General features: G+C 39.7%; 1 protein-coding gene and 1 pseudogene across 2 annotated transcripts; one reads left to right on the forward strand and one right to left on the reverse strand.

The window, feature by feature from the left end:
* Nucleotides 1–487: 487 nt before the first annotated feature.
* Nucleotides 488–20,800, forward strand: LOC142832552 (uncharacterized). Of its 2 annotated transcripts, none has more exons than XM_075943089.1 (4): nucleotides 488–596; nucleotides 10,243–10,304; nucleotides 13,862–13,988; nucleotides 16,224–20,800. In XM_075943089.1, exons 2-4 carry the CDS (start codon nucleotides 10,275–10,277, stop codon nucleotides 18,896–18,898), a joined length of 2,832 nt encoding a protein of 943 aa, XP_075799204.1. In that variant the 5' UTR covers nucleotides 488–596; nucleotides 10,243–10,274; the 3' UTR covers nucleotides 18,899–20,800. The 2 variants fall into 2 exon arrangements, with proteins under 2 accessions (XP_075799204.1, XP_075799195.1); XM_075943080.1 differs by having other exon boundaries at nucleotides 495–723.
* Nucleotides 3,496–4,054, reverse strand: LOC142832586 (large ribosomal subunit protein eL15-like; annotated as a pseudogene).
* Nucleotides 20,801–21,546: the final 746 nt, after the last annotated feature.

The following is a 21,546-nucleotide window of genomic DNA, read 5'->3' on the forward strand; positions in this document are numbered from 1 at the left end:
CTAGGATGCGAACCATCGCTTTAGAGACTGGGCTTGACCTTCAGCTAAGATACACCACACAGGTGAGCAGCCTTGCGTGTGAACCTTGTGTGAAGACCCTCAGCATAATAAAATCCAATTTTAGTATACTATGTGCATATTACTGTGTGCATCTACTTTCTTGCTCGCTACACAGGATAACTTGTATCACAAGGTTTCAGAATGGGGCTGGAGGTCAGATACCAGGGTGCAGCGTTCTCCTGGATCCAGTTCTGCTCTAGGCTGGCAGCAAGCATGAGGGGAGGCTGTGCAGAACGGGTCCTGGGCAGCCTGACAGCTGGAGCTGTGTGGAAGGCGGCCTGAGACGGAGTGGGCGGGACAGGCCCAGAATAGAGGCGGGGACACCTGTCAATCAGAGCAGTTCAAGGGAAAAGAAGCAGTCCCTGTACTTCAGAAACCAAAAAATAGCGCGCCTTAGACGGGTTTAGAGGAAGCACGTCACAGGAAGCGCCTTGTGCTGGGCGGGGCCAGCAGGAGCCGCACCAAGGAACCAGGCTCGAGAACAGGAAATTCCACCATTCGGGGTTGGACTCGGGACCACGGTTGTCTGGAACTGGGTAGGGAAGACACTGCTGGGTGTTCGGGGACCGAAAACTCCCCGGGGTCGCGGTCGCCGCGGGGCGTCCTGGGAAAGTCAGCCGCGCCGTGACGGGAACCGCAGCCCGGGGCCCTGGAACCTCCCAGGTCAGAGGAGCTGCGGGGCTGGGACCCAGGAGGGAGGGGACCAGGGTTGTGCTCGCTGAGGCTGCTCAGAAGGACACAGCTTTCAAAATTCTGTTGTGGATATCTTTCCGTTGTCTGTACGTTTGGGTGCCTATGAACTGGTGTTTTATCATGATTTTTTCCCACCTTTACTGTCCCCAGAGTTTTGTTCGGAGAGTGTTATTGTCTGCTGTTTGCAAACAAGGTTCCCCTTGCTATTGCGACAATTCCGAAGCTCCTGTAATTTAAATTCATCTGTGCATTCCAACTCCCGTTTTACCATTTGCCTATTCAGGAGAGTAGACTTCCGCCCGGAGGAGTTGGCATTCCCACCGAGCTTTGTCGGTGTTGATCACATGAGGATCCAGTGCAGATTTGATTGTATCAGAAAATACACTTTATGGAGGGCTCCAGTTATGGCTGAAAACATTAACATTTGCTGAGTAAAGTTTTTACTGCCCATCGTTCTTTCGAGATACATGCCGTCTAGATGTAAATACAGCATTCAGAAATGTGTTATCACACGTTGTGTTTTCATGCTACATCCTAGATCCAGGCAAGTGCATGGGCCAGGCAGTATGCATGCTGTCAGAGTATGTCAGGCCACAGTGTTTTATAGCTAGCATACTTAGGAAACAAAATTTTAGAAAGCATCTTTTGAATAATTATTATCACTCAACCTGTATCAGACAAAAAAAATGTAACCTAGGTTAAAGAAAAGCACTCTGCCCATGCACACGTGACCAAACTATTGTATTTTATTTCGGGGTTTCTTGACATTCAGTGCTGTGACTGTGGGCTTTTTGCAGAAATGGGAGTGCCTAGACCCTGTTCACAGGGCTTTTAGCTGAGATTTTTTTTTTCTTGCAGTCTCCCTTGCTGGGCAAACTACCCTGCGCGTGTGTGAACTGTGTGTGAATGAGTCTCACACCTCAGAGAGTAAAGTGAAATGCTCAGAGAAAGAGAGATGTGTATGTGTGTGTGCGTGCGTGCGGGTGTATGCCTGTGCGTGTGAGAGAAACAGAGAGAATTTCTCTTCCTTTGGCATGTGTTACATATCAATCATTTTTTATTGATATTGAGCTCTACATTTTTCTCCGCTCTTCTCCCTGCCTCTCCCCTCCCCCTTTCAGTCCTCCCCCAAGGTTTCCATGCTCCCAACTTAATCAGGAGATCTTGTCTTTTTCTACTTTCTATTTCCCATGTAGATTAGATCCATGTAAGTCTCTCTTAATGTCCTCATTGTTGTCTAAGTTCTCTGGGATTATGGTTTGTGGGATGGCTTTCTTTGCTTTGTGTTTAAAAGCCACCTGTGAGTGAATACATGTGATAATTGTCTTTCTGTGCCTGGTTTGCCTCACTTAAAATAATGTTTTCTAGCTCCATCCATTTTCTTGCAAAATTCAAGCTGTCATTATTTTTTTCTGCTGTGTAGTACTCCATTATGTAAATGTATCACATTTTTCTTATTCATTCTTCTGTCAAGGGGCATTTAGGTTGTTTCCAGGTTCTGGCTATGACAAACAAAGCTGCTATGAACATAGTTGAGCACATGTCCTTGTGGCATGATTGACCATCCTTTGGATATATACCCAGAAGTGGTATTACTGGGTCTTGAGGAAGGTTGTTTCCTAATTTCCTGAGAAATCGCCACACTGACATCCAAAGGGGTTGTACCAGCTTGCATTCCCACCAACAGTGCAGAAGTGTTCCCTTTTACACACAACCTCTCCAGCATAAGTTGTCATCAGTGTTTTTGATCTTGGCCATTCTTATAGGTGCAAGATGGAATCTCAGAGTTGTTTTGGTTTGCATTTCTCTGATGACTAAGGATGTTGAACATTTCCTTAAGTGTCTTTCAGCCATTTTAGATTCCTCTGTTGAGAGTTCTCTGTTTAGGTCTGTACTCTTTTTTTTTTTTTATTGGATTATGTGTTCTTTTGGTGTCCAATTTCTTGAGTTCTTTGTCTATTTTGGAGAGCAGACCTCTGTCTGATGGTGGGGTTAGTGAAGATCTTTTCCCATTCTGTAGGCTGTCATTTTGTCTTGTTGACCATGTCCTTTGCTTTACAGAAGCTTTTCAGTTACAGGAGGCCCCATTTAGTAATTGTTTCTCTCAGTTTCTGTGCTGTGGTTCCCTGTGCCAATGCATTCAAGTGTACTTCCCACTTTTTCTTCTGTAAGGTTCAGTGTGGCTGGCTTTATGTTGATGTTTTTGATCCATTTGGACTTGAGTTTTGTGCATGGTGATAGATATGGATCTATTTACATTCTTCTACATACTGATATCCAGTTATGCCAGCACCACTTGTAAAATATGCTTTTTTCCATTTGGTATTTTTTGCTTCTTTGTCCAAAATCAGATGTTCGAAGATGTGTGGATTGATATCCGGGTCTTCTATTCACTTCCATTGGTCCTTCTGGCTGTTCTTATGCCAATACCAGTCTGTTTTCAGTACTGTAGCTCTGTAGTAGATTTTGAAGTCAGCGATTGTGATGCCTCCAGAAGTTCTTTTATTGTACAGAATAAAAGAACTATCCTGGGGGAGGACCTTGGACTTCGCACAGGGAACCCTGACTGCTCTTTGGACTGGAGAGGGAGGGGGAGGGGAGAGAGGGAGGGAAATGGGAGGTGGGGAGTATGCGGAAATTTTTAATAATAATAAAAAAATTTAAAAAGAAAATAAATATTAAACTTTTTTTTGACGGTCCTAAATTGTTTATTAGGTATGAATTGTACAAACATTACATATATTAGCGGTAACGGTGGAGCTGCAGAGAGGTGTTGCGCCTTCTCCAGGCTGCACAGCGAGAGCCACCAATAGTGTGGTGGAACTTGTGGCCCTTGTGTCAGCCCACGCATCTCTCTGTGCTTGTGGACCGGTTTGGTGATCCATTGGGTGTCAGGGTTTCTTCTGATAGCTTTATGGAATGGATCGATGAGGATAATCTCAAAAAATTTGTATGTGTAATCTTCGCCAACCCAGTAAGAATTCAGGACTCTCAGAACCCCACAGTGGCGTCCAGCTCTCTCCTCAGCAACAGACTGAAGGCTTCGGCAAACTTTAGCTGGTTCACACCATGATGAACAGGCTTGCCGTAGATCGCTCCCTTGGGCACCAGCCCTTTGCGGCCACCACAGGGGACGCGAATTCTGTACACGACATAACCTTGCTAGGCCTTGTAGCTCAGCCTCCGTGCTTTGTCAGGCCGGGTGGGGGCGGTACTGCCAGCAGTGGACCCTCAGCAGGAAGCGCATCAAGTCCAACTGCTTCTTCCGCCACAGCTCCTAGATGTACTTCTACGCGCCCATCTTGGCTCACCTGATGGCCGCCGTCAGAGGAAAAAGCAAATATTAAACTTTTTACAAGAAAAAAAACTATCCTGGGTTTTTTGCTTTTTCATATGAAGTTGAGTACCGTTCTTTCGAGGTCTTTGAAGAATTTTGCTGGGATTTTGATGGGCATTGCGTTGAATCTGTCATCAATTATTTTTGTTCATGAAAAGTTCCGGGTGTTTTCTGAAGAATCTCTTCCTCCTGTGCAGTCTCATATTGTCAGTCAGTTCTGCTCACCTGGGAATCAGAACAAAGAGCCCTGGATGTGGAGAAGAGACAGTAGCAAAGGATCCAGGAATGTTAGAGGGACTGAGGAAGGAGTAGGAAAGGGCTCAAGTGACTGTAGCAACAGGGCATTCAATTGGTTTCACCAGATTCTATTTCATTCAAAATTTATTTATTTATTTATTTTGTATACAGTGCTCCTCCTGTGTGTATGTCTGCAGGCCAGAAGAGGGCACCAGATCTCATTACAAATGGTTGTGATCCACCATGTGGGTGCTGGGAGTCGTACTCAGCACCCCGTCAAGAGCAGCCAGTGCTGTTAACCTATGAGCCATCTCTCCAGCCCCTACTGTGCTCTTCTTTCTACTTTCTGAACACCAGACATAACCAGCTTGAGATCTGTGTACTGTATACAGTTCATGCTCAAACAAGTGCTGGTGACCTATAGGTGTCCAAGATCTCTGATATTCTTGCCCATCCCATTTATTGCTTGGGTCACGTGCTCAGCACCCTTTGAATAGAAGTCACTGAGGTGCAAAAATATATCTGTTTAGAGGCATGTCTGTGTTTGAGGAAATAGCTCACAGGTTTTTAAGTTGAAGCCCTGGACAGGGAACTTCATGTTAGAAGCATGTAAAAATCATTTGTTTCTTATTGTACCCCACTATGGCTTTTCGTCTGTTCTCTGTGAAGTAGAAAAGTGTAGTTATAAAGTTGAAGTCATGGACAGAATTAGAATTAAATCATGGGACACATTCTCCTTCCATATTAAACATTGGTGAATTTGAAGCACAGCATCTGTGACTTGAGCAGGGATTTTTTATGTTCTTTCCGAGAGAGGTGACAGTAGTACTCAAGCTGAATGTCACAGGTAAAGGTCACTAAGTGAAGCACCAAGTGAAAATGTCCTGATTTTTTATCTTCAAAATTCATGCACTGCCATGCCCACATTTCTTTACCATCCTGATGCTGGCCATGAATCCCCCATGCATGGAATGTTAAATATTGTAAATTCACAACAACATCATAATCATTCCTGGCTCTCAGAATTCTGTTGTACTTATCTTACTGTTGTTGGTAAATTTTTGATATCAACTGGCGCTTTTCCTGATGTTTTCATTGATATTATGGTTGTTAGACTAATACAGAAAAATATCCTGGTAGCGGGTTTGTGGTATCTTTTTTCTTGTTGTTTATTTGCTTGCTTGTTTTTGTGATTCTTATAGTGATAGTTTATTTGTGTTTTAGTAAATAAACTTGACTGAAGATCAGAGGGTAAAACTAATCCTCTAAAGGTCAGGCAGTAATAGCTCATATTTTTAATCCCAGCACTAGGGAGGTGGTGACAAGAGTGACAAGAGTGGGTGGAGAGAGGAATATAAAGGGGAAGAGAGAGGAAGTCACTGGAGCACTGGAGTACGTGGAGTCTGAGGTTGTTGGGGAACGTTGCAGGATCACCCCTTTTTTTGTCTGAGACTTGGTAGAGATAAGAGCTCTCTAGTGACTTGTCTGCTTTGTTTTTCTGATCTTCTTCTTGAACCCCAGTATCTGTCTCTGGCTTTTTATTATTTGTGCTACAGATTGTGGCTATGACAGTGATCCTGGAATTTAGGATCATCAATGCTTTCTAACTCCGTTTTTTCTCACTTGAATTTTAAACAGAATGGCCTTTGTACCTGGCTCTCCCCTTTTTCTCCCAACTCCCACCCCAAGAGCTTGCACCATTACCCTATTATTCTTTATCCTATCCACGGTTATCCACGTTTCCTTCACATTCTTACCCCTCTTATTTCATGTACGTTTTGGGTGAGGTTTTACACAGGTAGCCTGGCTCTCCATGTGTTCATAATTCCAACTGCCATGTCATATGACAGTACCAGTTCACACCCCATCCTCCAGACTTTTTGTGGGGGGGGGGTGTCGTTCGAAACAGGGTTTCTCCGTGTAACAACCCTGACTGTCCTGGGACTCGTTTTGTAGACCAGGTTGGCCTCAAACTCAGTAAGATCCACCTGCCTCTGCCTCCCAAGTGCTGGGATTAAAGGTGTGTGCCACCCCCCATTCTCCAGATTTAATATTCTCCACACCACCTGTAATGGTTCCTGAAATTTGGATGTGGTAATATGGGTTTTTCCATCTCTGGATATGCATTCATCAGTATCTGAATAAATGTTTTCTGTTTCAAATGACCTTCCTTGGCTGAGTCTGAAAGCAGCACCAGGCTGTGGTGTGAGCAGAACCTGCAAAATGTTTGGCGTAGATTCTCTCCTAGGGTCTGTAACCTTTCCATTCATTGTCTTTTGGCCAGTTTTCATAACAATCTGTATATTTCCATTGTAAAACTGGCCTTAGATCACACCAGAAAGCTCTCTGTTACCTACAAAATAGTCTTGGCTGTATTATACTAATGGCATAATATGCTTGGGAAGTTGACTTTGCAGTACACAGTGTCATTGTCTCTGGACTCTGATCATCTCTCCCAGCAGTCTGCAGAGTGCATTTAGTGGTTTGAATGCTACACCAGGATTTCAAGACATCTTTAGACACTATAAGTTGTTTGCTGATTTCTCAGCATCTTCTATTGGAATATAGAAAAAGCAATGCTGTTTGTGGATTTTATATGGCTTCCTGAGACTGTTTTCAGATCTGAGGTTTCTCTTGGAACATGAAAGATTTGGAATTTCAGAATTACATTTCTTGTAACTTGGGACAACTTGCCTTTCTCAGGGTCTTCATTTTAAGCATTGAAAATTTTCTTTCCTTGCTCTGGGTGAACTTGGATGCACTCTGTTGAGTTAGTGTGGAAGGAGTGGACATCTTTGTTCCTTTTTATGATTAGAGCAGAATGATGGTATCTCTCCTTGTTCTGTGTAATGTCAGGTTTAGGTTTTTTCTTTTGTATTCTTTATGCTGAGCTGTTACTTTTCTCCTCATATTCTTTAGTTTTATTCTGAACAAATGTCACATTTTCCCACAGATCTTCCATTGATCTATTGACAAGATCATGTATCCTCTCTCACTGAATCTGTGTATTTTGTTCCTTGAATGGATTGGTTTGTGGCTGTTGAAACAGTCCTGCATTTCTTGCATGAAATCCTTGCACTCCATTTCCACATTTATCAGAGACAATAATGTCTTGGAAAGTGGTCTGAATTTTTTTTCCTATGCTCATATTTTTTGTTGTCGTCTGCTTGCTTTGTGTATCAAAATAAAGCAGCTTTGTGTGATGACTTTGTTGCACTCCTTTTCTTTATGTTTCTTGCAGTATTCTCTGTGGAGGATTAGTAGAGTGTTTTTTCTATAGGAATTAGAAGATTATGTGCTGAATCTGTTCAATCCACAGACACTGTTAAAGGAAACACTGACTGCATCAAGCCCAACATTTGCTTAATACTGTTCTTGTTTCATGATACAGAAGGCTGATTTCTTTCCTTGTTTCTAAAGAAGAACACATCCTTTTCTTTTTCTATTCTGATTTATTTGTATATGACTCTCCACAACATTCTATAAGGTAACACTGGCATCATTGACATACATTGCAATGTATCATTTTAAATTTTATTACATGTGGGATTCATTTTCCTATTCAGAAAATGTATAAAAATGTTTTGTATATGTGGTTTTTTTTTTTTTTTTGCTTTTATTTTTTAACTGTAGTAAGTCTGCATTGACTCCTTGTATTCTTCTTTGAGTCTGTATCATTAATTTCTACTATGGGATTCCAATGCTCTGAAATCTACACACCTATCAGTAAGATGTGCTGTAGAAAGAGGACACATTTCTTCTCTAAATGGCTCATGATGGCCCAACAGGAGTCCGCATCTGCATCAGGAAACTTGGATTAAGGCCTGAGTGTTAATTGTGGTGTAAGCCACAGCCTACAGTCTCTTTCATGTGGTTAATCTGTGAATGCATTGAGAAACAAATGACAAGGTTTGCAGTTGAGCCTCACGTCCCTACAGCTCATGCATACTCTTCTCTTGGAGAGTTGAACCTATGTGGTGCTATTCACTGGACGTTCTTTCTCTGTGGAGAGTTGAGCCTATGTGGTGCTATTCACTGGACGTTCTTTCTCGTGTTCTTTCTCTGTGGAGAGTTGTGCCTATGTGGTGCTAGTCACTGGACGTTCTTTCTCGTGTTCTTTCTCTGTGGAGAGATGTGCCTATATGGTGCTATTCACTGGACGTTCTTTCTCGTGTTCTTTCTCTGTGGAGAGTTGTGCCTATGTGGTGCTAGTCACTGGACGTTCTTTCTCGTGTTCTTTCTCTGTGGAGAGTTGTGCCTATGTGGTGCTATTCACTGGACGTTCTTTCTCGTGTTCTTTCTCTGTGGAGAGTTGTGCCTATGTGGTGCTAGTCACTGGACGTTCTTTCTCGTGTTCTTTCTCTGTGGAGAGTTGTGCCTATGTGGTGCTAGTCACTGGACGTTCTTTCTCGTGTTCTTTCTCTGTGGAGAGTTGAGCCTATGTGGTGCTAGTCACTGGGCGTTCTTTCTCGTGTTCTTTCTCTGTGGAGAGTTGAGCCTATGTGGTGCTAGTCACTGGACGTTCTTTCTCCTGTTGCATTTCTCCATCATCACTGTATTGCTGTCCAATTTCATGTTGCTGTTGTGAATTCCACTCATGTTCTCATGGAACCACCTATAGGGAGGACACATACTGTTTCTATTATTGCTCTCAGGTTCTTCCCCTTTTGTTAGTTTAAATATATGAATTCTCCATTCATGTGTCCTCTGGTTTCTTCTGAGTAAGATTAGTAAAACTAATGAAATATTTTTATTTCCTTTGTCAAAACTGACAATTTCTCACCTATTTTGTCATTATTGTAGTGGCATTTCAATTGTATTTTAATAAATAAAGCTTGCTTGGGGATCAGGGAAGTAAGACAGCCACACTGATCAGCCCTCCAGCCAGACGGTGATAATATACCTTTAATCCCAGTAGCCACACTAGTTGCCTTAGAAACTAGGCAGTGCATGCCTTTAATCCCAGTCGTGCACACCTTTAATCCTAGAACTAGAGAGCATTATAAAATGGGAAGAAACATCTCTCAGACAGTCTCATTCTGATGTTCCTGGAGGCAGGATTGCTCTTTTGGACTGAGGTCTGGCTGCTTTGCTTTTCGGACCTTCAGGTTGAATCCCAATCTCTCTCTCTGACTTTTTATTAATTGTGCTTCATTGTGTAGATTTTAGAGTGACAAGCTGATTTTCATTTTATTGTCTTATTTTGTTGATAAAAGCATGAATATTCTAGATTCATTTAGTGGTCATTCTTTAGTGTAATTGATAAATATATCTGTGGTTGGTTCTGAGAGAGTTTGGTTTTTCATTTACATGGATTTGTTTTCAACTATTGTTTAAATTTGGTCATAAAAAATTTGCAGCTGCCTGTTATTTCAATGAGGGAAACAGATAGAGCAGTTCCTGCAAATCATGAGGGATCAGTGTAGGACTGGTCCATTTCATCACCAGGTGTCATCAGTATTTTTCCTCCAGATTGAAATAGTGATTTACTGTGTTTGTGTTTTGGACATGGTAGTTACTCTTTAGCTCTTCTCTATCTATCTATTCTCTATGTTAAATGTCTTATTTCCTGTGTTGTCCTTGAAAGTTTCTCTCTGAGTTTTCTATGTATACTTTGTCTCTAATTATCAACTGCAGTGCTTCTTGAGTGCATAATCTGTGTTATTTCAAACTTTCTTCAAGTGAACTTCCCTCTGTGAATTTTAAGAGCCCGTGTTTCTGGGTGCAATGATACACTCAAAGTATATCCTTCCATGTTCCCCTCTCTGTAGGAATCTTGTGACGTCCTTTAGTATCTTTTGGGGTTTGGTATTCTTACCTGTTTTGGCGTCATGTGTAACATTGTGTTAATTTTAGCTTTGTATTTTTGATATGTTGATGTGAAATGTCAAGAAAAGTTCTGGTGTTTGTTCCAGAGACAGAAACTAAGAGAAGACCAACAGGAAGAATGGATGATTGTCCTGTAAATCTACCCCAGGTCAGTGTTATATCTGCATTTCTTTGAAAATTGTTTTCATTATTGAAATTATGTGAGCCTTTATTTCTTTTCCTATTATATTGTCATCTGTGTTAGGTGAGGAGACACCATGACCACAGCATCTCTTATAAAGGAAAACATTTAATTTAGGGCTGGTTTATAGGTTCAGAGGTTTAGACCTTTATTGTCATGGCAGCAAGCATGGTATTGTGCAGGCTAACATGGTGCTGGAGAAGAAGCCAAGAGTTCTACATTTGATCAGCAGGTAGAAGGAAGGACTTGACTTGAGCTTCTAAAAACCTCATGGCCTACCCCCAATGACACATATCCTCTAACAAGGCCACACCTACTCCAACAAAGCCACACCTCCTAATAGTTCCGCTCCCTGGGGACAAAGCATTCAAATCTTTGAGCCTATGGGGCCATTCCTATCCAAGTCACTAAATTATCTAACGTGTTTATTTTCTAGTGTTCTTTTTTTTTCATTTTCTTTTCTGATTGTCAAGATTAAGTCCTTAAATCTTTCAGCTCTGTATCATATTTTTATTCCATTGTAGCCTCCCTTGGTTATTTCAATGAGGACATATTATTTTTAAGGTTTAAGACCTATAATACTGAAAGAGATTCTATTGTAATTGATGATCAAAAAACTATATTGAGGACCATTTCCTATACAGGATGAACTTGTGTCCTTATATATTAGTGAGGAAGGAAGGTTTCATGTTCAGCATAGATCAGTTTTCCAAATCCAGGTTTATGAAAATAGCCATGCAAGTACAAGAAACTTAGACTGACGTCACTGAGCAATTTATGGAAATGTAGACTTAAAAGCGACACTCTGTCATGAATCCTAGCACTAAATATTTCAGCGCCTCAGAAAGCACAGATAGTAGAAGGAATGTGTGTCTTATTCTTGCCATAAAAACTGATGTTTTATGAGGAGATGCAAATTTCAATATATTGGATTTTCTTTCACATTTGATGTCACACAATGATGATGGGTGTTGACACCTGACATCTTTTCATTTCAAGAGAGATCCTGTTCATATCATTCTCTTGATAAAAAATGTGCAGTGTTCTCAGTACACAAAATAGTAATTTTGACTTTTATTTTAATTTTCAGACAGGATATAAGCACTACTGTCTCTACCTCTATATTGCATCATGTTCAATATATCAGTAAGAATTTTCTAAAGAACATTAACTTGGTGCTGTGTATATGCCATCAATTTTTGTATGTTAATGAATGTCCCTTGTACTGACTTCACTCTCTTCTTTTGGAGGAAGAAGGTTTGTTCCCCCAACCTTAAGTTTTCTCTTTCCCTGGAGCTATAGTATAAGTATGTAGAGACTTTGAAGAATTGTTGCAATGGACAGGTTTTCTTCTCATTCTTTAAAAATATTTTAAGTATGTGAGTATTTATCTGCATGTTTTCCTGCTTGATGCCTGTGGACCCCTAACACTTGGTACTAGAGTCAGGTACTGTATTGAGATACCCTGTAGAATGAAGTACAATTTCTCTGCAAAAACAGCAAAAGTCCTTTATTTCTGAGCCATCTTTCCAGCCCCCCCCCCCCCCAGATTTACATTTGTGGTACACACTCGATATAGAACCAGTTTGTATCCCTGTGTCTTCTATCTTTGGAAAAATGAAGGAGGAATCATAAATGATTCTTACCTATGCAAACCAGAATCCTGTTAGACAATTCAGCTTAAACGCTGAAGAAAAGAATAGAGTTGAAATTTGAAGATTGTAATTGTGAAGTGTGGGGATGGAGAGATGGCTCAGAGGTTAAGAGCATTGCCTGCTTTTCCAAAGGTCCTGAGTTCAATTCCCAGCAACCACATGGTGACTCATAACTATCTGTAATGAGGTCTGGTGTCCTGTTCTGGCCTGCAGGCATACACATAGACAGAATATTGCATACACAAAAAATAAATAAATAAATAAATAAATAAATAAATAAAATATTTTTTAAAAAAGAAATTGTCAAGTGTGCCAATCTCATGAGCAATAATATAGTCAAAACTAATAGATAATTAGAATAATTCTCACACACTTAATACATTCATTTCAAACACAGAAAACCTTTTATTTCATCTGAATGTATTGTCACATACAATGTTTATTTGTAAATATTTTTCTCATTCTATAATAAAACCTCATTGAATTTCTGAAATTGTTATTATCTGTATTGGGTATGTCTGCTTTTAGAAATATTTGGATAATATTAACATTGTCTGTGGCAGATTTATCTGTTTCATGACTGCAAATATTTTCATAAAAAACTTTAGAATAGTTGATTCTATGAGTTGTTTGGAATGTTAGATGTATACATCTGATGTCATACTCTTTACTATGTAAAGAAAAATCTCTAACTTAATTCATCCATGAATTTTGCATTCCATATTCTACCTCTTTGTTCTAGAAAGCATGCAACTTTATAACTAGGACTCAGGATCTGAACTGAGAATCTAGAATAGAGTCATATGAGGCCTAACTGGAAAGAGACAGCATCCATATTTGAGCAAGATTGAGAGTTGTAGAATTTAGAAGCATTTTTGTGTAGTAATAGGAGCAGCGGGGCTGCGTCCCCAACACCCCAGCCGTCTGGCTGCCAGCTAGCTCTAGCTTATGCCCCAAAATAACAACACACACACTGTATTCATTTAAACACTGCTTGGCTCATTTCTACCTAGCCTCTTCTAGGATAACTCTCGCACCTGGACTAGCCCATTTCTTATCATCTGTGTAGCACCGGTCTTACCGGGAAGATTCTAGCCTAAGTCCATCCTGGGTCGGAGCTTCATAGCTTGCATCTTCCTTGGAGCAGGGAGCATGGTGTCTCTCTGAGGCGTCTGCTCCCGAGAGGAGAGCTGTGGAGTCTGAGCTCACTTCCTCTTCCTCCCGGCATTCTGTTCTTTTCACTCCACCTACCTATGTCCTAACCAATAAAATGGGCCAAGGCAGTTCCTTTATTAGCCAATGACCTTCCTCCATCATTTTTGCTCATCCTAACTTTTCCTTGTGAGATATGACTGTGTGAACATCTTTGATTTCAAGATAGCATTTGTAAAGGTACATTTTTGCATCTAGACCTTAAGTGTGTATCTTCTTTTATTACTTACAAATTTGCTGGTTGTGGTACTATTATGCTATCCTATTTTTACAGAGACATGAAGTATAATATAGAGTATGATTATTGTAGAAAGTATCTTTTATTAAAATTAACTTTCATTTTTATATATTTGGCTGAATAAATGTGTGATTGCTGTCTGTGTCTCCTGCCTATATAATTTAGTAGAGAACATTGGTATTATGGAACTGGAAAGCTGCTGTCTGGGTACTGGGAGTCAAACTATGGTCCTCTGGGAGAACAGCTGGGGCTCTTAACTTCTGAGTCATCTCTGGAGCACATTTAGAAAACTAGTGTTTAACTAATATCCATAACTCACCTGTATCACACAATATCTCTAACTTTTTAGTTGTCTTTTACCTAGGTAAGCATTTTGTCCAGCAGTTCATGGTAAATGTTTAATTAATTATCTATTACAGGGTCTGTTGACATTTCAGGATGTGACTGTGGACTTCTCCCATGAGGAGTGGGAATGCCTGGACTCTGCTCAGAGGGCTTTGTATGTGGATGTGATGTTGGAGAATTACAGCAATCTAGTCTTTATAGGTAAAAAATGTTCTTCTTGTAGAATTCTGGGTTATCATGTGTATTTACCTACTTGTATGTATGTAAACTCCCTGAACTGTCTAGAGACTCTTAGAAATAAGGGAAATACTGGTTATCAATATAGTCCCTTACATTTTCTATGTTCTCTGGAAGAGTAACGAATGTGAGATACTGCTGATTCTCTCCAGCCCTCTTTCTTGTTTTTAATGAAAACCTCAAAGTTCAAAGACAATTGAATATTTACGGCAAGGACAGTTATTACAGTATACTGTGTAATTTTTGTATTTACTATTGAATTAAACTATTCTCCTATTTCTGAGTTTTAAAAAAAGAATTTTATTTGTTTCTTTTTAATACATTCTAGTCCCACTTTCCCCTCCTTTTTTTCCCCTCCCATCTCCTCCAATCTCTTTTCTTTCTCAGCTCCAGTCATTTTCCACTTCTTTTCATAAAGGAGCAAGCCTTCCAGAGATCTCAACACAATATAACTAGATGCAATAAGATTATACATAGCAGGGCATTAGTTCATACCCCTTTAATCCCATTACTTGGGAGGCAGAGGCTGGCAGATTTCTGAGCTCGAGGCCAGCCTGGTCTACAGAATGAGTTCCAGGATAGCCAGTGCTACACAGAGAAACTTTGTCTTGAAAACAAAAATAAATATACAAAGAAAGTAAGGCTAGACACAGTTCCTCATATTAAGATTGGATGAGTCAACCAAGTAAGAGGAGACGGTTCCTAAAGGGTCCAGTAGGAGGAAAGCAGTCAGAAGAGTCAGAGGTGCCCCCCCTCACACTAGTAGGGGTCCCACAAAAACACCTGGCTAACAACTGTAACATATATGTAGAGGACCTAGAACAGACCCATGCTGTCTCCATGATTGCCCTTTCAGTCTCTGTGAGCACCTGTCAGCCCTACCTAGTTGATGTCTGTAGGCTGTGTTTTCCTGGTGCCCTCAACCTTTCTGACTCCCTCACTTCTTGCTCTTATTCCTTGGAGTTCGCTGAGCTCCAGGGGGACAGATCTAATGGAGATCTCCAATTTGAACTCTGTGTAATGTTTAACTATGGGTTCTGCATCTGCTCCTGTCAGATGCTGCTGGTAGCCGCTTTGATGACAATTGGACTAGGCGCCAATGTATGACTGTATAAGAATATCATTAGAAATAATTAATTTGAATTTTTTCTATCATAGGTCTTTTGACTATCTAGCCTTAGGTTACTGGTTATCCAGGCAGTATTGGGCATGGGCTTCCCTTCGTGGTGAGGGCCTCGAATTTGACCAGTCATTGGTTGGCCCCGCCCACAAATTCTGTTCCTCCATTACCCCAGCACATCTTACAGGTGGGATAGATTGTAAGTGGAAGGTTTTGTGTCTGATCTGGTGTCCCAGTCCCATCATTTTAAGCCTTACCTGGTTACAGAGGATGGCTAGTTCAAACTCTGAATCCTCTGTTTCTAGGAGTTCTCTCTGGGGTCACCCTCATACAATCCTGAGAGCTACTACTGTACTAGATTTACACATAAACATCACACTTGCCAGTGTCCTACAATTCCAGTTTTCTCTCCCTGTAGTCTCTTCCCTTTGTTCTTCCCTCCAAACTGATCTCTCCTGTTTGCATTCCCACCCACCACCATTCCACTCTCAGTATCCATTCTATTTCCCCTTCCCAAGGAAATCCATGCATCCCACTTAGATCCCTTAAAAAGAGAGATTTTAAATTAAAGAAAGATTTTTGGAGGTGAACTTGTTGTTTATGTTTATTTGTTGTTTGAGATGTGGTCTCTATATTTAGCCTTAACATGGTTTTAATCATAGCAATAGGGAGAAAGAAACAAGAGGTGAGTTTCATTCTAGCCTGGGTTACAAAGTGAGTTCCTAACCAAAGAAGGCACATGATGTGACTGTGTCTCAGAAACATACACAAGAACATAGGGAATCTTATGTGATCCTTCAGAGAGCTCCCTTCTCAGAGTTCATTATTGCTCATTCTTTTCTACAAAGTTTACAAACCATGTAGAAAGTTTAGAAAAGAGTGAAAAGGTTGTTATCCTTCCTTGTGGTTTGAGTGGAGGTTCTTCTGAGCTTCCATATAATGATAGTTAAATGCAGAAGACATTTGCTTGAAACTCTATTTTTAAGAATTGTTAGTTTACCTTTCTTAGAAAATTTCAGTTATTGAATCTGTTATTCATGAATCAATTGCTCTAATTCTTAATTGTGTTAATTTTCCAGATAACCATCACATATGTGTTGAATATAAGGACCTTCACCTTTGCTCAAAGCATAATGTCCATAATCACGTGCATAGGCAAAGAAGTGAGAACACAGAAGAAGAACCCTCCAACTGTGAGGACTGTGGAAGCTGTTTAAATTTCTGTTCCAACATCAGTCAAAATCAACAAATCTATTCTGGAAAGGAAGAACAAAAAAATTCCGAGAATGATAACTCTTTTGACGCTAATCATAAACTCATACTGAAAGAAATCCACAGTGGAAATGAACCACAGCAATGCCAGAAATGCTTCAAGACATACTCAATTCTCAGTAGATACCAAGGTTCTCATACAGAGGAGAAACCTTATAAATGTACAGAATATAGCAATATCTTTCTGCATTTACCTCAATTCAAAGTACATAACAACATCCATTATGGAGACAAACCCTTCAATTGTATAGAAAATAGCAAGTGTTTTTTTAATTCATCAGAGTTTAAAAGATATTACAGAATCCACACTGGAGAGGAAACTTACAAATTTACTGATTATGATAATTGCTTCATTTGCTGCTCAGATCTTGAAAAGCATCAGAAAATTCATGGAGGAGATAAGTCTCATGAATGCAAGCAGTGTAGTAATTTTTACACATTGTCACACCTTGAATACCATGATAGAAGCCATACAGGAGAGAAACTTGATAGATTTAATGAATGTGACAAATCCCTTTCCACTGCCTCAGGTGTTAAAACAAATCAGAGGATTCACACAAGAGAGAAACCTTACAAATGTACTGAGTGTGATAAAGCATTTATTCAGAAAGCTAAACTTAAAGCACATCAAAGAATTCATACCGGAGAGAAACCTTACAAATGTAGGGAATGTGGCAAATGCTTTACCCAGCAGACACATCTAAAAACTCATCAGAAACTTCATACAGGGGAGAAGAATTACAAATGCAGTGAATGTGACAAATCCTTTTCCCAGAAAGACCATCTTAGGAGACATCTGACAATTCATACTGGAGAGAGGCCTTATAAATGCACTGAGTGTGGGAAAGCCTTTGCCCGTACTTCATACCTTAGATTGCATCAGAACATTCATACAGGTGTGAAACCTTACAAATGTGTGGAATGTGGCAAATGCTTTACTAGTAGTTCATCTCTTCGATTGCATCAGAACATCCATACAGGTGAGAAACCTTATAAATGTAGTGAATGTGACAAATTCTTTACCAGTAGTTCATATCTTAAATTGCATCAGAATATCCATAAAGGTGAGAGACCCTACAAATGTAGTGAATGTGGCAAAGGCTTTATCCAGAAGCAACAGCTAAGAAGACACCTGACAGTTCATACAGGAGAGAAGCCTTATAAATGTAGTGAGTGTGAGAAATGCTTTTCAGTTGCTTCAGATCTTAGAAACCATCAGAAAATTCATGCAGAAGAGAATCCTTACAAATGCAGTGAGTGTAAGAAGTGCTTTAGTAGTAGTTCATCTCTTCGACAGCATCAGAAATTCCATACTGGTGAGAGACCTTACAAATGTAGTGAATGTGGAAAAGGTTTTATCCAGAAACAACAGCTAAGAAGACACCTGACAATTCATACAGGAGAGAAGCCTTATAAATGTAGTGAGTGTGAGAAATGCTTTTCAGTTGATTCGGATCTTAGAAGCCATCAGAAAATTCATGCAGAAGAGAATCCTTACGAATGCTGTGAATGTAAGAAATTCTTTAGCAGTAATTCATCTCTTCGACTGCATAAGAGAATCCATACGGGTGAGAAACCTTACAAATGCAGTGAATGTGACAAGTCCTTTATTCAGAAGCACCAACTTAGGAGACATCAAACAAATCATACAGGAAATAGGCCTTATAAATGTAGTGAATGTGAAAAATCCTTTAGCAGTAGTTCATCTCTTCAATTGCATCAGAACATTCATACAGGTGAGAGACCCTACAAATGTAATGAATGTGGAAAAGGTTTTATCCAGAAACAACAGCTAAGAAGACACCTGACAGTTCATACAGGAGAGAAGCCTTATAAATGTAGTGAGTGTGAGAAATGCTTTTCAGTTGATTCGGATCTTAAAAGCCATAAGAAAATTCATGCAGAAGAGAATCCTTACAAATGCAATGAGTGTAAGAAATCCTTTACCAGTTGCTCATCTCTTCAGTTGCATCAGAGGACTCATACAGGTGAGAAACCTTACAAATGCAGTGAATGTGACAAGTCATTTGCCAGTGGGTCCTATCTGAGAATACATAGGAAATTTCATACAGGAGAAAAACCTTACAAATGTGGTGAATGTCAGAAATCCTTTACCACTGGCTCATATCTTAGATTGCATCAGAAAATTCATAGAGGTGAGAAACCTTACAAATGTAGTGAATGTGGCCTATCCTTTGTCAAGAAACAACTTCTAAAGAAACATCAGAAAATCCATACTCGGGAGAAACCTTATCAATGCAAGGAGTGTGGCAAATGCTTTAGCCTGAAATTCAAACTTAGAGAACACCAAAGAATTCATACAGGAGAGAAACCTACAATTGTAATGAATGTGGCAAATGCTTTATATGGAAATGACGACTTCAAACCCATCAGTGAATTCATACAGGAGAGAAACCTTACAAATGCAATAAATGTGACAAATATTTTACCAGTGGATCATATCTTAGAGTACATCAAATAGTTCATACAGAAGAGAAACCTTACAAATGTAGTGAATGTGAGAAATCCTTTACTACTGACTCATGTCTCATAAAATTCATAGAGGTAAGAAACCTTACAGATGTGTTGCATGGGGCAAAGACTTTATTTGACACTCATGTCTAATAAAACATCAACATAAAATATACATACTGTTGAGAAAAGTTGCCAAAGTAAGTAATGTGGCATGTGTTTTTTCCAAGCTATATCCTTAGGGACTACTAGAGGGACGTCACTAGAGAATCATTGTGAACACGAGAAACTTGTGAAAGCCTTTAAGCAATGTTCAACTCCTAGTACATATCAAAAAGTTAATATTGAAGAGAAATTCTGAAAATGTGACAGTGTGGAAAAATTCTTCATAACATTTTTAACTTCAAATATTTCATAATGAATACAAAATGGAGAAGCCTGAATAATATGCTGTTATGTAGGTATTTCCTGTACAGTAAAGCATTCTTTCCTGGAAAGGAAGCTGATTAAGACAGGAAATAAACTACTCAATAGCTTCAAGAAGTTCCAGAATTTGACAGGGTTTACTGTGTTTAACTCCTGAAACACCAATCATGCTCCTTAGATAAGGCTTAAACAAATTGAGCCAGGAAGATAGGGCACCCTTTGACCTGTGGGTACGTCTGCAGATGGGCAGTGTGTTCCCGGTGTCTAGTGTTCATAATCTATGTTGAAGTTTCATGCTTAAAGGGACCTTTAAGTCCCTTTGTCCTTATAAATGGCTCCTCAGTAGCCATATTTTTCTTTGAGCCGCAAGCTCACAAATAATGACACAGAGACTTACTACTTTTGGAACCTCTGCCTATACCTTAGGTTTTTTTCCTGACAAGCTCTTATATCTTAAATTATCCCATATTTTTAGTCTACATGTTACCATGTGGCTTTTTTTCCTTTTTCATTCTGTATCTCCAAGTTGTTCTGAGTCTTGTTAGCATCTTCTCCATATGCCTAGATTTATCTCCAGTTCCTTTCTTTTCCCAGAAGTTCCACCTATTCTCCTTGCCTCGCTATAGGCCATTTAACTTCTTATTAAACCAATTACAATAACACATCTTTGCACAGCGTATTAAAATATTTTGCAACATTCCTCCATATTCCTGTAATTAAACTCACTGATTTAACAACATGAGTTTCAGTGGCATCCATATTCCTGTTGTTAGTCCCCATTCGGGTGGTTAGTTGTATATGTATTTTACATTTACCCAGGAAACGACTCTCATGCAACATGTGCTGACCCCATTCTTCAAAATTGCATGTACACCAGAAAAATGATAACAGAGGAAGTATTTGAGTCAACTATGCTAGGGAAGATTGTTGGTGCTCACTGCTCCAGGCTTACTGCCATAGTTGTACCTGGTCTAGTTAATGGAGCTCAACACGGACAGAACATATAGGCTTATGGAGCCTCAGAGAGGAGGCTGCTCTCTTTGCTTTCAGGGAGAAGAGAGAGCAGTTTGCAAAGGGGCAAATTAAACTATGTCTATAAAACTGTCAGAGAAATATTACAAAATGGGCTGTGTCTATGCATGCCTCTAAATGCTTAGACCCTGTGATTCAGTTATGCTCCAATGAACCTCTGAACACTGGTGCCCATGAGCAAATATTGAGCATCATTGTATCCTTGTTTCCTCTTTTACCTTAGAAATTCTAGTCTACAAGCCATCCCTAAACAATTCAATTTCAACTTTTTGTTAAGGCTTTTTTTTTTTTTGTTGTTAAGGCTTTTCAGTAACCATAACTGTTGTAGATATACCAGAAAATTCATCATGAAATTAATCTCAAGAAAATGGCTTTAATAAAGACTTACTTTCAGTTTCATTTCATGTGTGAGTTGATCCATACAAATATAAAAATATATAAATTATGAAACAGATGACCTGTGAAGACAATGTGTACATGCTCATGTATGCCTTAGAAATCCTCAGAAATGTGCCTGAAGATCATTTTGAAGTACTGAGAAAAGATGGGGGAGTACTTATTCCAACTCTGAAGCACTATATTAGAATATTGATATTAAAAATAGTGAGATTCAGACATTTTAGACTTAGGCCAAGAAATGTGTTGCAGTGTATTTAGCCATACCATTACATAAATGGTTCAGGGATTTAGTAGCCAACTAATGGAAACATTGTTTATTAACATCAAGGTGTTCTCAGTATTTCTGTTTGTTAAAATGTGAACTGAAATAGTACATCTTGTAGTATGGATACTGACTGGGTGGAGAGTGAATCTTTGTGCACATGTGAGTGCTGAGAATTTAACCACCAAGATAAAGGAGGGAGAAACAAACATCAGGGCTTGACGATAAGATGGGAATTGGATCACTCAATCAAAGAAATGAAAACACAAACGAGTTACTATTAGACTTACCGAGTGTTTCATTTTTCACTTCACATTGATGTTTCTATTATATCCAGCTCTGATTTAAGCTGAAAGCAAGCATGTATGGTGGTGGTGAAGAGCAGGTCCATGGCAGCCTGGGAGAGGGAGAAGAGCTATGTTGAAGGCAGACTGAGCCAGAGTCAGAAGTGGATTGGGAAACTGGAGAGAGGAAGTGGTGGCAAGAACTGTTTATGAAGGTATATAAGTCAGCATAGCACAGAGAAATTTGCTCACCCA

Source organism: Microtus pennsylvanicus, chromosome 1, assembly GCF_037038515.1.
Source record: "Microtus pennsylvanicus isolate mMicPen1 chromosome 1, mMicPen1.hap1, whole genome shotgun sequence".
NCBI lineage: Eukaryota > Metazoa > Chordata > Mammalia > Rodentia > Cricetidae > Microtus > Microtus pennsylvanicus.

Coding starts and splice junctions, on each gene's coding strand:
- LOC142832552 (XM_075943089.1), top strand. CDS start 10,275: ATGGATGATTGTCCTGTAAATCTACCCCAG. Junction 10,305..13,861: donor GTCCTGTAAATCTACCCCAG/GTCAGTGTTATA, acceptor TATCTATTACAG/GGTCTGTTGACATTTCAGGA. Junction 13,989..16,223: donor CAGCAATCTAGTCTTTATAG/GTAAAAAATGTT, acceptor TTAATTTTCCAG/ATAACCATCACATATGTGTT.